Genomic DNA, 14,034 nt, shown 5'->3' on the forward strand with positions numbered 1-14,034 from the left:
ACGACTCCATGTCCTCCATGTTTATTGTTTACTCTCCGGGTCGTGAGACTACCGCTTAAAAGCTCACTGATGTCACTGTTTGCGCTGCCTAACGACATCACCTGATGTCCACCCACTTTCGCTAACTCCACCCAGTGTGTCCACCCACTTCCAGCCAGCACGGTTCAGCGCGGTTGTAGTCGAAATGCAACTCCAACAGCCCCACTCAGCTCAACTCAGCCCAACTCAGCACGGCACGGCTCAGCCCGACTCAGCCGCGTTGGTAGTGGAAAAGCGGCAATACTTCCTCTTCTATATACTTGTTTAAAAAAATTGTTTGTACCTTTTTTTAAATATATTTATATTTTTATTGATATTTTTCATGTGATATTTTTGTTAGTCCTGGGTTATAGGATCGACTCTATAGCACAGGAGAGTGTGTTTGTGCAGCTAAGCTAGAATGCACCTTAGAAGGCTTTCTGGAATTGTGCCTCCCAGGATGCTATGATTATTATTTACTTGCAATTAAACAGGCTATGCAATGTACATTCTGTTTGCTTTTGTCCATTCAGCACATCTTCAGTGTGTAAAGCCATCGCGCCCATGAAGATAATCACAACCACATTAAAGCTAAAGCCCACTGCGGCATGAAGAGATATGGGTCTGTCTCAGAAACTGGGTGCTGTGGGGGTACCCCATTAAATATACTCACAGTCAGTAAACTATACGGTTTTGAATGGTGATGTTTATTTTAACTTGAAATAAAATGATGAAAGAAATAATACAGATAAAACTAAACCTTTGATGTGAATACTCTATTCAGAATTTGGCAAAAATTCTGCAAATTTGTGGAAAAATGGCGGCTTGATCTGGGACATGATAAATGGTTGACTACATCGCGTTCCCTTAAAAAGGTTGTCGTCCACTGAAAAGTCTACAGTTATCACTAATTGTATTTTAAGTTGTAACTTTATACACCTAAGGATTGGTGCGCTCACAGAATAATCATAACCGTAATAAAACATCATGCAAAATATTTGATCACCGTTGTAACTCCATTTTCCGCAAACCCAAAACCAATACGATCGTGTGTTTTGATCTAAACGGAAAGCCTCAGGGTCAAGGTCACGACCTCACCAAAAGTAGTAAATTAAAATCACTACGCCATATAAAAATTTAGTTATAAATCTGCGATTTTGTTTTTTAAAACGAAAGCTGAAAGTTAGGTATAGAATATGTTTCTTACAGAATATGTTACGATGGTAGCTGGTCTTGTATGAATTTCTGAGCTATAAAATGAGTTGTGGTCTATTTTTTACCGTAGCGTGTTATTTGTGTGCGGGGAAGGACATACGTTAACAATTTGCATGTGTAGAATGGAATTTTCCACTCCAACAGTTAGAAGTTGATCGTGCTTCCATTTGCGGTCTTTCTGTTACGCGGGTGATCTGTTCGGACGTTATCACTGAAAAGGTGAGTTTTTATAGTTTTATTTTGTTTTAGTCTTGCAGTATAAGGCAATAGAATGCTTCTTTTTCATCTGACTTTCATATTTCATAGTGTTTGCATACTTTTGGCCAATATTTTGCAGCCATGGTCAATTTAGATCGAACTTTTGATAGAATCTACGGCCAGTCATTTTGCCCCGCCCCTGCTCCGTCAGTGATGTCCCGTTGCTTGCACGCTGCAGCAGAGACCCGCGCGACCTTCAGCCGGTACAGTCGCTGTTCTTTTACCACCGCCGTTATTCTCATCTTTCCGGTGTGTTCTTGATTTTTCCATTGTGTCCTATTTCGCCATATCAAATACCCAAACTGTATCATATTATTCATATTTAAGTGAATAATCAATTCAGTCATCATAACTTGGCATTTTTAACCCAAGCAGTCAAAAAGAGGAAATTTATTCAATATTTTCACTCATCTGTGAAGGAGGGGCTTTAATTCTTCATGATGGAGTTATTTTATATGAAAATCAATTTTACAAAAGCATTTGAATTGTGATCAAAAAAATGTTCCACAGTGGAGGCCAGGTAAAGCAAGATACTATCTTCATTCTTATTAAACATGACAAAAGAAACATTGAGTGTTAGGTAAATGCAAAAAAAAATATTAAAATTAGAAAATTTATTTTTTTGACCATAATGTCCCAAATGAGAGACCAGTTTCTGAGACGGACCCATATACAGGGATACTGCATGTAGCAGAATATATATCTCTATATATTTAACAGTTATTCCATGAAATTGAGTCGGCTATAAGCCATATGCAATGAGAATGAGTGGAATAACTTTTATTCTATCCACATTCACTGGATTTTGAGAAACAGAGCATTTTTATTTTTATTTTTTTGCAAAGTCCATAAATAAAAACTTTATATAAAACGTCTGACAAAATAATTTCCACTTAGAATGTAAACAAACTGGCGAAATGACAGTTGCAATTTGGGAAAAATGTGATGATAATAATTCTTGAAAAAAAAAAAGATACATTCTTACCATCACATACTTTTATTCCATATTTTGTTGCTTTTTTTGTACAACCCCGATTCCAAAAAAGTTGGGACAAAGTACAAATTGTAAATAAAAACGGAATGCAATAATTTACAAATTTCAAAAACTGATATTGTATTCACAATAGAACATAGACAACATATCAGATGTCGAAAGTGAGACATTTTGAAATTTCATGCCAAATATTGGCTCATTTGAAATTTCATGACAGCAACACATCTCAAAAAAGTTGGGACAGGGGCAATAAGAGGCTGGAAAAGTTAAAGGTACAAAAAAGGAACAGCTGGAGGACCAAACTGCAACTCATTAGGTCAATTGGCAATAGGTCATTAACATGACTGGGTATAAAAAGAGCATCTTGGAGTGGCAGCGGCTCTCAGAAGTAAAGATGGGAAGAGGATCACCAATCCCCCTAATTCTGCGCCGACAAATAGTGGAGCAATATCAGAAAGGAGTTCGACAGTGTAAAATTGCAAAGAGTTTGAACATATCATCATCTACAGTGCATAATATCATCAAAAGATTCAGAGAATCTGGAAGAATCTCTGTGCGTAAGGGTCAAGGCCGGAAAACCATACTGGGTGCCCGTGATCTTCGGGCCCTTAGACGGCACTGCATCACATACAGGCATGCTTCTGTATTGTAAATCACAAAATGGGCTCAGGAATATTTCCAGAGAACATTATCTGTGAACACAATTCACCGTGCCATCCGCCGTTGTCAGCTAAAAGTCTGTAGTTCAAAGAAGAAGCCGTATCTAAACATGATCCAGAAGCGCAGACGTCTTCTCTGGGCCAAGGCTCATTTAAAATGGACTGTGGCAAAGTGGAAAACTGTTCTGTGGTCAGACGAATCAAAATGTGAAGTTCTTTATGGAAATCAGGGACGCCGTGTCATTCGGACTAAAGAGGAGAAGGACGACCCAAGTTGTTATCAGCATTCAGTTCAGAAGCCTGCGTCTCTGATGGTATGGGGTTGCATTAGTGCGTGTGGCATGGGCAGCTTACACATCTGGAAAGACACCATCAATGCTGAAAGGTATATCCAGGTTCTAGAGCAACATATGCTCCCATCCAGACGACGTCTCTTTCAGGGAAGACCTTGCATTTTCCAACATGACAATGCCAAACCACATACTGCATCAATTACAGCATCATGGCTGCGTAGAAGAAGGGTCCGGGTACTGAACTGGCCAGCCTGCAGTCCAGATCTTTCACCCATAGAAAACATTTGGCGCATCATAAAACGGAAGATACAACAAAAAAGACCTAAGACAGTTGAGCAACTAGAATCCTACATTAGACAAGAATGGGTTAACATTCCTATCCCTAAACTTGAGCAACTTGTCTCCTCAGTCCCCAGACGTTTACAGACTGTTGTAAAGAGAAAAGGGGATATCTCACAGTGGTAAACATGGCCTTGTCCCAACTTTTTTGAGATGTGTTGTTGTCATGAAATTTAAAATCACCTAATTTTTCTCTTTAAATGATACATTTTGTCAGTTTAAACATTTGATATGTCATCTATGTTCTATTCTGAATAAAATATGGAATTTTGAAACTTCCACATCATTGCATTCTGTTTTTATTTACAATTTGTACTTTGTCCCAACTTTTTTGGAATCGGGGTTGTATTTTGGGGGTTTTATTTTAGAGTTTTTATTTCGTCCTAGGTTGGTTCAGTAACACGGTTTGCCATTTTCTTTTCTTTTTTGTGGCAGATGACAAACCAACTTAAAGGTGCATTACCGCCACCGACTGGAGTGTGGAACAGGAGATGTTTGGGGGGGGCACACACTATATTCTTTTATTTAGCTATTTCTGTTTCTTTTAAATACTTGATAACAAAGTGATATATCTGACTTGATGCGTTCCACCATTTTGTTTTTCTCTACTCACAGTATATGAGTTGATATCCTAGCAGTAGAGTAGCCAATCAGAGCGCAGGATTGCTCTATCCAGTGAATGTGGATAGAATATATATTTAAAATTTTATGTTTAATGGTTTTATTTTTATCTTTTTAGGTATAGAAATGTGATTCACATTAAAATACAGTTCAATTGTTTTCCTTTATTTTTTAAAATTACTTTTAGGTCTTTGACTCCATAAGCATTGCTGTTATGACATTTAGCCCAGTGTTTCATCCAGGCTAATATATACAGGGTGTTTCAAAAAATTTGATATCGTTTCACAATCTGATAACTTTGTCAATTCTCTTTCAATTGACCTCAAATTTTAACAGCATGTGTAGAAACAGGTCAAAATTTTATGCTTAATGTTTTTTTTTTTAATCTTTTTAGGTATAGAAATGCCATTCACTGGAAAAAAAAAAAAGAAAAGGCGTTTTGTGTGTTAGAGTACGCTCAAACACAGTCGAACAAGATTGTGTAGCATGCATTTATGAGAGAATTCTCTAAAAATGCACCAACCGCAATGCAGATTTGGACACGGCACAAAAAGTTCAAAGAGGAAGGCCGTGTGTGTATGCAGGGCGAAAGGATCTGGACGACTACCAGCATCGGAAGAGACGGTCGAGCGAGCGGGTTCGCGAATATTGAAAATTTGTGAAATTGTTCATGGAATCCACATACCTTTGAATTTCTCATTCAAATTTTGAGGAATAAATCTTATATTGCTCAACATTAAGCCTGTTCAGTTTATATATAGATAGAGAGAGAGAGAGAGAGAGAGAGTTGTATTGCTTATCTTATAGAGATTTTCATTATATATGGACACTTAGCCTTAAAGATATTTTGCTACTCACTTGAGACACTTCATCACTTCTACTTACAGTAACAGTGAGAAATCTATGACATCATGAGACTCGGCATTAAGTTAATGAGTGTCATTAAAGCAAACACTAAGAAGGGATTCCACCAGCAGATACAAGAAAAAAAGATATCCGTCTGCCTGCAAGCGATTCATCAGGCTTTGTTCCACCCATATTTAGTGCTGCAGTAGCTTGCTTAAGTATTCACCCCCCTGAACTTTTTGACATATTTGGAAAATATTCGAGTGGACAAAATTATTTAGAAATTAAAAGCATAAAGGTTAAACCCATTCCTTAGTTCTGGTGCAGCCAGTTGCTATCAGAAGTCACAAAATTAGTTGAATGGAGTCAACCTGTGTATAACTAAAGTGTTATCTGATCTCAGTATAAGTTGGATATCAAAAGACTAACATGTGCTCCAGCTGAGACAAAGCCGAGTACTGTATATTGTTTAACCTCCTAGGGCTTAGCGGTCACATGCGTGGACAGCACTTTATGGAAATTCGGAACAAGAATCCACATATGTGGACATACTTTTTCTCTAAAAGTACATCTTATCAAAAGATGATGCTTAGTTTTTATTCTAATCAGGTTCTAATAAGCCCAAATAGCAAAGAGAAATAAAAAATGCATGTAAAAAAAAACAGCTTGGGCCTTAGGAGGTTAAAGCTGTTGGTTATGTTACATCATAGGGCAGCTGGACACGCTTAGAGGAGAGCTCTAAACACCCTGTTTTAGCCCTTATGTAGATTCTAATATAGGATAGAGGACAGAGCTCCAGATAGGCCTGTCACAATAACTCCTTTTGTTGGACGGTATAATGTTTATCATTTTAAGAGCATTTTATGCCACTGATATAAGGAAAATATAATAGCCTAGTGATGCATGTACACCCTTTCAAAGAGCTATGAACTTTTAATTCCTGAGAAGAAATCTCGATGTATGTTTTCTTTGGCAATTCACACTGCCTGTGAATTCACATTTGCAGCATTTTTAAAAGCTGTTGGTTTTTTTTTTTCAAACGTATTGAATGGTTCAATCTCTTTGGCTATATACAGTTGTGGTCAGAAGTTTACATACAGTGACATGACTGTCATCTTGGATATGAATGTCATGGCAATGTTTGGACTTTCAGTAATTTATTTGAACTGTTCTTTTTCTGTGGCAGAATGATTGTACAGCATCCATCTTTAATTAAAAAAATGAAAATTTGGTGCACAAGTTTTAATTTTCTTTGGGTTTTCTGAAATCAACATGATTTCATGATTGACTACAGCGAGTAGCTTCTCTGTGCCTTCATAAAAAGGGTTTGTTTACAGCACTCATTGGATTGACCAACACACAATACAATGGGAAAGTCCAAGTAGCTCAGTGCAGATCTGAGAAAGAGGATCGCAGATATACACAACTCCGGTATGCCTCTTGAAGCCATTTCGAAACAACTGCAAATTCCAAGATCAGTTCAAACAACTGAATCCAAGTTATTGTAAGGTGTCGTCACTTTGCCAAGCCACTTTGCTTCAAAAAAACCCTAACTGTCACCCTCAGCTGAAAAGAAATTGGTTTGAATGGTCAGGAACAACGTGGGAACCACCATGGCACAGCCCTGCCATGAACTGGAAGCTGATGGATCACTGTCTGCACTTCAGATCACCATGGACTAAAAGGCTGCTATCCAAGAAATAACCCCCTGCTCCAAAACTGACACCTTCAAGCTTAACTAAAGTTTGAAGCTGACCACATGGACAAAGAAAAAAAGCCTTCTGGAGGAAAGCTGTATGGTCAGACGAAATTGAGTTGTTTGACCACAGTGACCACGATGTACAGAGGGACGCTGTACCAGCTGGTGGTGGTGGTAGGATCATCATGCTCTGGGGCTGTTTTACTGCCAGTGGAACTGGTTCAGTGCACAAAGTGAATGGAATAATGAAGGAGGAGGACTACCTCAGAATTCTTCAGCATAAACCATCAGAAACTTGAACACGACTTGGGACTTACAACAGGACAATAAACCCAAACACGCATCAGAGCTGGTTGTGGAGGATAAAGCAGGCTAACATTAAGCTTAAAACAAGTCCTGACTTCAACCCTATTGAAAATATATGGATCGTGCTTATACGTCGAGTCCATGCCAAGAAAAAAAAAATTAATTGAACTCTACCAGTTCTACCATGAAGAGTCGTGAAATATCCAACCAGAATTCTGCCAGAAGCTTGTTCATGGTAAACAAAAATGCTTGGTCAAGGTGAATCTTGCAAAGAGACATTTTACCCAAATATTCGGTGTGCTGTATGTAAAATTTTGACACTGTATGTATAATTTTGACCCTGGGTTGATTTCAGAAAACCCAAAGAAAATTAAAACTTGTGCACCAAATTCTAGTGTTTTTTTTTTAAAGATGCATGCTGTAGGCGGCACGGTGGTGTAGTGGTTAGTGCTGTCACCTCACAGCAAGAAGGTCCGGGTTCGAGCCCCGTGGCTGGCGAGGGCCTTTCTGTGCGGAGTTTGCATGTTCTCCCCGTGTCCGCATGGGTTTCCTCTGGGTGCTCCGGTTTCCCCCACAGTCCAAAGACATGCAGGTTAGGTTAACCGGTGACTCTAAATTGACCGTAGGTGTGAATGTGAGTGTGAATGGTTGTCTGTGTCTATGTGTCAGCCCTGCGATGACCTGGCGACTTGTCCAGGGTGTACCCCGCCTTTCGCCCGTAGTCAGCTGGGATAGGCTCCAGCTTGCCTGCGACCCTGTAGAACAGGATAAAGCAGCTACAGATAATGAGATGAGATGCATGTACATTCTGCCACAGAAAAAGAACCGTTCAAAGAAATTACTGAAAGCCCAAATATTGCCATGACATTCATGTCACTGTATGTAAACTTCTGACCACAACTGTAGTTACACTATCTGTGAGCGACTTACGCTTCACCTTTCGCTGTCTGCTCTGTGTGTGGAGGAGCTGCCCGAGCCACACCTTCAACACAGAGAGCAGAGGAGAGGACGGAAACAGCAGCATGACTGAATAAAATGTTGGTGACATTCATTCTTATGTCAACAAACACGTATGTAAGCACAATGGGAATAATCGAGGTCAGTAAAAATGATCGAGTTCATGTCCATATATCGTATAACAACGTAATTATCGTGACAGGCCTGCTATCAGTAGCATCAGCTTTATGACAGATTATAAAAAAAAAAGTCTTCAAGACTTTCAAATACAAGAGATTTAAATGATCTGGATGACTGCAAAACATCGCATTGTGGTCAGCTTTTTCAAGTTCTGTTTGTGGGAAGGTTTGTAAAAGATATTCCGTAGACGGTTTCCTACCGTGTTTAAAACAATACAGCTGGGAGTATTACAATAATTTGGTAATTAGGAAAAGATAATGTTTTTATGTGTTTTGCAGCAATTGAAGGTTAATTAATTGGCATGTTTAATGACTGTGGAATTTTGCTTTATTTTCGTAAATGCACTCTATAGCCAAAAGTATTTGGACACCTGACCATCACACCTATATGTGGGGACATCCCCAAACCTTGTCACAAAATTGGAAGCACACAATTGTCCAGAATGTCTTTATACGCCATATAATTAAGATTTCCCTTGACTGCCACTAAGCAACCCCAAACTGTTCCAGCATGGCAATAATGCTGTGCATAAAATGAGGTCTGTCAAGACATGGTTGAAGTGGAAGAACCCAAGTGTCCTGGACAGAGCCATGACCTCAACCCCACTGAACACCTTTGGGATGAACTGGAACACTGACTGCACCGCAGACCTCCTCATCAACATCAGTGCCTGACCTCACTAATACTCTTATGGCTGAATCAGCAAATCCCCACAGCCACGCCCCAAAACCTAGTCGAAAGCCTTACCAGAAGAGTGGAAGTTATTATAACAGCAAAGGGAACTAAATCCGGAATGGGATGTTCAACAAGAACAAGTGGAGATGATTGGTCAGGTGTCCACATAGTACACTTTATAGTGTATTTAAACACATAGCATTCTGATCCTTTTTTTTCCTTCCTTCTGCCTCCTGTCCTTAGGTAACTACTCGAGACATCCCTATGGAGGAATGACCAATGCTAACTGCGGTGGTCTGGGGCCTGGCATGAGCAACAGCCTGGGCATGAATGCCAGCAGCCCCATGCACGGACAAGGACCAGGACAACCCATGTCAATGGGCCGTGCCCCAGGACCTGCTGGCAGTCGAGTCTACCTAGGTGGTGGGAACAGCATGGCACCCACTTCTCCCAGCATGCCACAGTCCGCTGGTCCAGGGATGGGGCCTCCTGCAGGAAATGTGAATCGGAAAGCTATAGATGGTCCAATGGCAACAATGCATCCAACAGGCAACTCTGCACAGGGCAGGTGAGACTGTTACAAGTATGTGTTAGTCATACTGAAAGACAATCCTGTGAGAAAAGCTTACAGGCATTTAGGGCAAAGTGACAAAGAAAACCATCTTGGAGTTCATACAGATGCTTGAAAGTCCTAAGAATTCTTACTTTATGTAGTTTCCAATGAGATTTGGATGATTTTAAAGGTCCACTGTGTAGGATTGAGGGGGATCAATTCACAGAAATGGAATATATCCATCCATCCATCCATCCATCCATCCATCCATCCATCCATCCATCCGTCCGTCCATTATCCGTAAATGCTTATCCTGTGCAGGGCCGCGGGTTGCGGGCAAACTGGAGCGTATCCCAGCTGACTATGGGTGAGAAGCAGGGTCCACCCTGGACAAGTCGCCAGATCATCACAGGGTTGACACATAGAGACAAACAACCATTCACACTCACGATGAATTTAGAACAACCAGTTAGCCTAACCTGCATGTCTTTGGACTGTGGGGGAAACCGGAGCACATGGAGGAAACCCACGCAGACATGGGGAGAACATGCAAACTCCGCACAGAAAGGCCCTTGTTGGCCACTGGACTCAAACCCAGAACCTTCTTGCTGCGAAGCGACAGTGCTAACCACTACACCAGCATGCCACGAGAAATGGAACATAGTATTCATAAATATGTTTTCATTAGTATTTAATTAGGGGCAGCATGGTGGTGTAGTGGTTAGCACGGTCGACTCACAGCAAGAAGGTTCTGGGTTCAAGTCCAGTGGCTGACGAGGGCCTTTCTGTGTGGAGTTTGCATGTTCTCCCCGTGTCCGCGTGGGTTTCCTCCGGGTGCTCCGGTTTCCCCCACAGTCCAAAGACATGCAGGTTAGGTTAACTGGTGACTCTAAATTGACCGTAGGTGTGAATGTGAGTGTGAATGGTTGTCTGTGTCTATGTGTCAGCCCTGTGATGACCTGGCGACTTGTCCAGGGTGTACCCCGCCTCTCGCCCGTAGTCAGCTGGAATAGGCTCCAGCTTGTCCGCGACCCTACACAGGATAAGCAGTTCTGGATAATGGATGGATAGTATCTAATTACCCATAACTACAAATCATTGTGTTTTCGTAAGCTTAGATTGAGCCCTTTATATCTTCATAGGATGTCGGTCCACTTCCACAGAGCCACCATGTTGTGCCAATACAGTAGCCCAGAATGGACAAATTTCTAGAGAGCGTCTTCCACATTTTACGTTTTTATAAGTGGCAGTGTGAATCAGGAAGGAAGCACTAGAAGAAAGACGAAGAAGAAGAAGAACGGAAGACAAAGAAGAAAGACATTTTGAAAATTGGAGGATCATACTTATTATTTAGCACAAGAAAAAACAAGGGAGTGTGAGTGTAAGTATTGGAAGTACGCTATGTGCACCTGAGAGCCACTGTACATTCTGGAAAGGGAGGGGTTGGGGGCATTTAGTTGGTTGTAATCAAATGAATCTTACAAAGTGGATCTTTAACGAAAATGCTGTAGAATGCTTGTTTCTTACAGGATAAAGCAACAAAATGGCATTCAGTAGAAGTTGTAATTTTTTTTCTGTGAAAAACGGCAATACAATTTTTACATTTTTAGTTTGATTTGAAACATAATATTAAATACAAATCATATATGCTTATGCAAATTGATACAACATTTATTTATACAAGGGGTTCCAATAATTGTGGAGGGCACTGTACGCCCATATATATATATATATATATATATATATATATATATATATATATATATATATATATATATATATATATGAGTGATTCCACGCTTATGGGTACTGAAATGGGGACATGAACTTATTTTTAAAAATTCACCTAAAACCATTTCTTTTTTTACCATCAGGTCACAAAACATTTAATCTTTAATGAATGATATGTTAAAAGATAACTTTAATTTTCTGAGATGTAATAAAAACATATTTATATGCCAAAGTCAGAACGTAACAGAAGTGTTGTGGACATATATATTCTCAATTTTAACAATGTAGAATTACTTTTTGAAGCATAGGAAGGTGATGTTTTAGCAAATATAATTAATAAACATGTGTAGTAGAATAAACATACACATTCTTTCAATAAGATTAACATGGTATATAGCTAGATTGTAATTAATTTGTAACAGACGCGAGATGGACAATCGTAACAGAAGTAATGTAACAGACATCATTTTGGAACTCATAGGCTTGACTTTGGCATATAAATATGTTTTTATTACATCTCAGAAAATTAAAGTTATCTTTTAACATATCATTCATTAAAGATTACATGTTTTGTGACCTGATGGTAAAAAAAAGAAATGGTTTTAGGTGAATAAGTTCATGTCCCCATTTCAGTACCCATAAGCGTGGAATCACTCATATATATATATATATATATATATATATATATATATATATATATATATATATATATATATATATGGGCGTACAGTGCCCTCCACAATTATTGGAACCCCTTGTACAACAAGGGTTTGAAAAAAATCCACCTGTTGGTGAAGTCGCTTCATCTCACACTGAAAAATGAGACAAATCCAACCTTTAATTGAACTAAATTTATTCAGATAAAAACAAATCCCTCATCAAGAAATAATTATTTTCAACAAAAACGCATGTGCCACTATTATTGGCACCTCTGTATTTAATAATTTGTATAACCTCCATTTGGCAGTCAAACAGCACTGAGTCTCTTCGCTAACATTTTATAAGTTTGGAGATACAGAGCAGGGCATCTGAGCCCATTCCTCTTTAAACAATCTCTCCAGATCATCCAGGGTTCAAGGCCCTCTCTTGTACTCGCTCCTCTTCAGCTCAGCCCACAGGTTTTCGATGCGGTTCAGGTCAGGGGACTGAGATGGCCAGGGCAGAAGTTTGATTCTGTGCCCAGTGAACCATTTTTGTGTTGATTTGGACATTATGCTTCAGATCATTTGTATTGCTGGAAGATCCAATGACGACCCGGTTTTAGTTTCCTGGCAGATTTTGATTTAAAATGTCCTGGGTTTTCATGGAGTCCATGATGCCATGTACCCTAACAAGTTTTCCAGGTTCGCCTCTCTTACCATCCTCCTAACTGTACATGGGGGCAAAATAAACTTGGGTCCTCTTCCAGGCAAATTTGTAACAGCTCCATTTGGTGTCCACTTATTATTATTATTATTAGTAGTAGTAGTAGTAGTAGTATTGCCCTAACAGAAGAAATGGACATTTTCAGGTGAATATCTATTTTTAATAACTGTTCCCTGACTTATGAAGGTCAACACACTTCTCCCTCATTCAGTTTGTATGTTCTCTTATCTTTCCCATGTTGTTGGATGACTAAGGGAATTAGGCCTCTGTGTCGTCTCATATTTGTTCCCCAGTTAATCAGGAAGTTGTTATTTACAGCTTGAAAGTTCCTACCCACTCCAGTCAACTCAAAAATACTGTACAATTTAAACAGGAAACATGCTTCAGTTACATTGTATTCAATGTAATTTCCAGGGGCGCCAATAATAGTGGCACATGTGTTTTTGTTGAAAATAATAATTTCTTGATGAGGAACTTGTTTTTCTCTGAATAAATTTAGTTCAATTAAAGGTAGACTCCCTTCCAGATTTTTCAAGTGTAGGTCATAAAAAGAATTTTCCTTAACACCCAGCTATTTTTGTTTAGTGGACCAAAAGCTACTGAACCCGAATTGTATACCTCCAATTTTATTAACTTTTTTGTTTTTAATAACAATTAATGAATTTAGGGGCACATGCCTCTCAATTCTTCGCCATTCCTGTCTGCTTCATCATGACCCGTTTGTTTTTTGTTTTTTTTAAACTACATCATATATCACATGGTAGGCTTTTCCCATTTTTCTGCAAAGCATTCTGGGTTAGAAATTTGAAACAGAAGAGCAAGATGGAGGACGTGAGTGTGCAAAAGAAATGTAGAAGACCGACTACAGTAACGTAAAGCGAGAAGAAAGGACGTTAGATTTTCTGTCTGAACATTGTGAATGGAAGTTTCAATGCGAATGTTGTTTACCTCGGTGTGATCAGCTGTTCGTTTAGCGGCAAAATGATGTAACTGTGTCAGTGCACGGTCAAAGTTAAACCTGCGCATGCGCACACGGACTGCCTCTGTCTGCTTGACTGTGTGAAGTGAGCAATTCTCTGCACATTACTTGCTCAGGAATCCACTCAAATTAAATAACTTCCCAGCTACAGAATGGCCTGATATTTTGTGACCTATTACAGAAATAAACATATATAACAATGACCAAATTTCAGAAGGAACTAAATTTCACCAATTTTATGAAATTGAAAGGCAGTCTCGCTTTAAAGGTTGGATTTTTCTCATTTTTTAACCTTGGCAATTTCCGTCCGTCCATCCCGGGAAGGGTGCTCACCTTCTGAAATCAA

The 14,034-nt window shown here is 39.3% G+C and overlaps 1 protein-coding gene across 1 annotated transcript in view; it reads left to right on the forward strand.

The window, feature by feature from the left end:
* Nucleotides 1–14,034, forward strand: part of LOC132894622 (AT-rich interactive domain-containing protein 1B-like) — a 657,256-nt gene that overhangs the window by 491,018 nt on the left and 152,204 nt on the right. Inside the window, exon 8 of the mRNA XM_060934699.1 lies at nt 9,304–9,628. Coding sequence (XP_060790682.1) covers nt 9,304–9,628 — 325 coding nt within the window. The remainder of the gene's footprint in view (nt 1–9,303; nt 9,629–14,034) is intronic.

The sequence above is a fragment of the Neoarius graeffei genome, chromosome 11 (assembly GCF_027579695.1).
Source record: "Neoarius graeffei isolate fNeoGra1 chromosome 11, fNeoGra1.pri, whole genome shotgun sequence".
Taxonomy (NCBI): domain Eukaryota; kingdom Metazoa; phylum Chordata; class Actinopteri; order Siluriformes; family Ariidae; genus Neoarius; species Neoarius graeffei.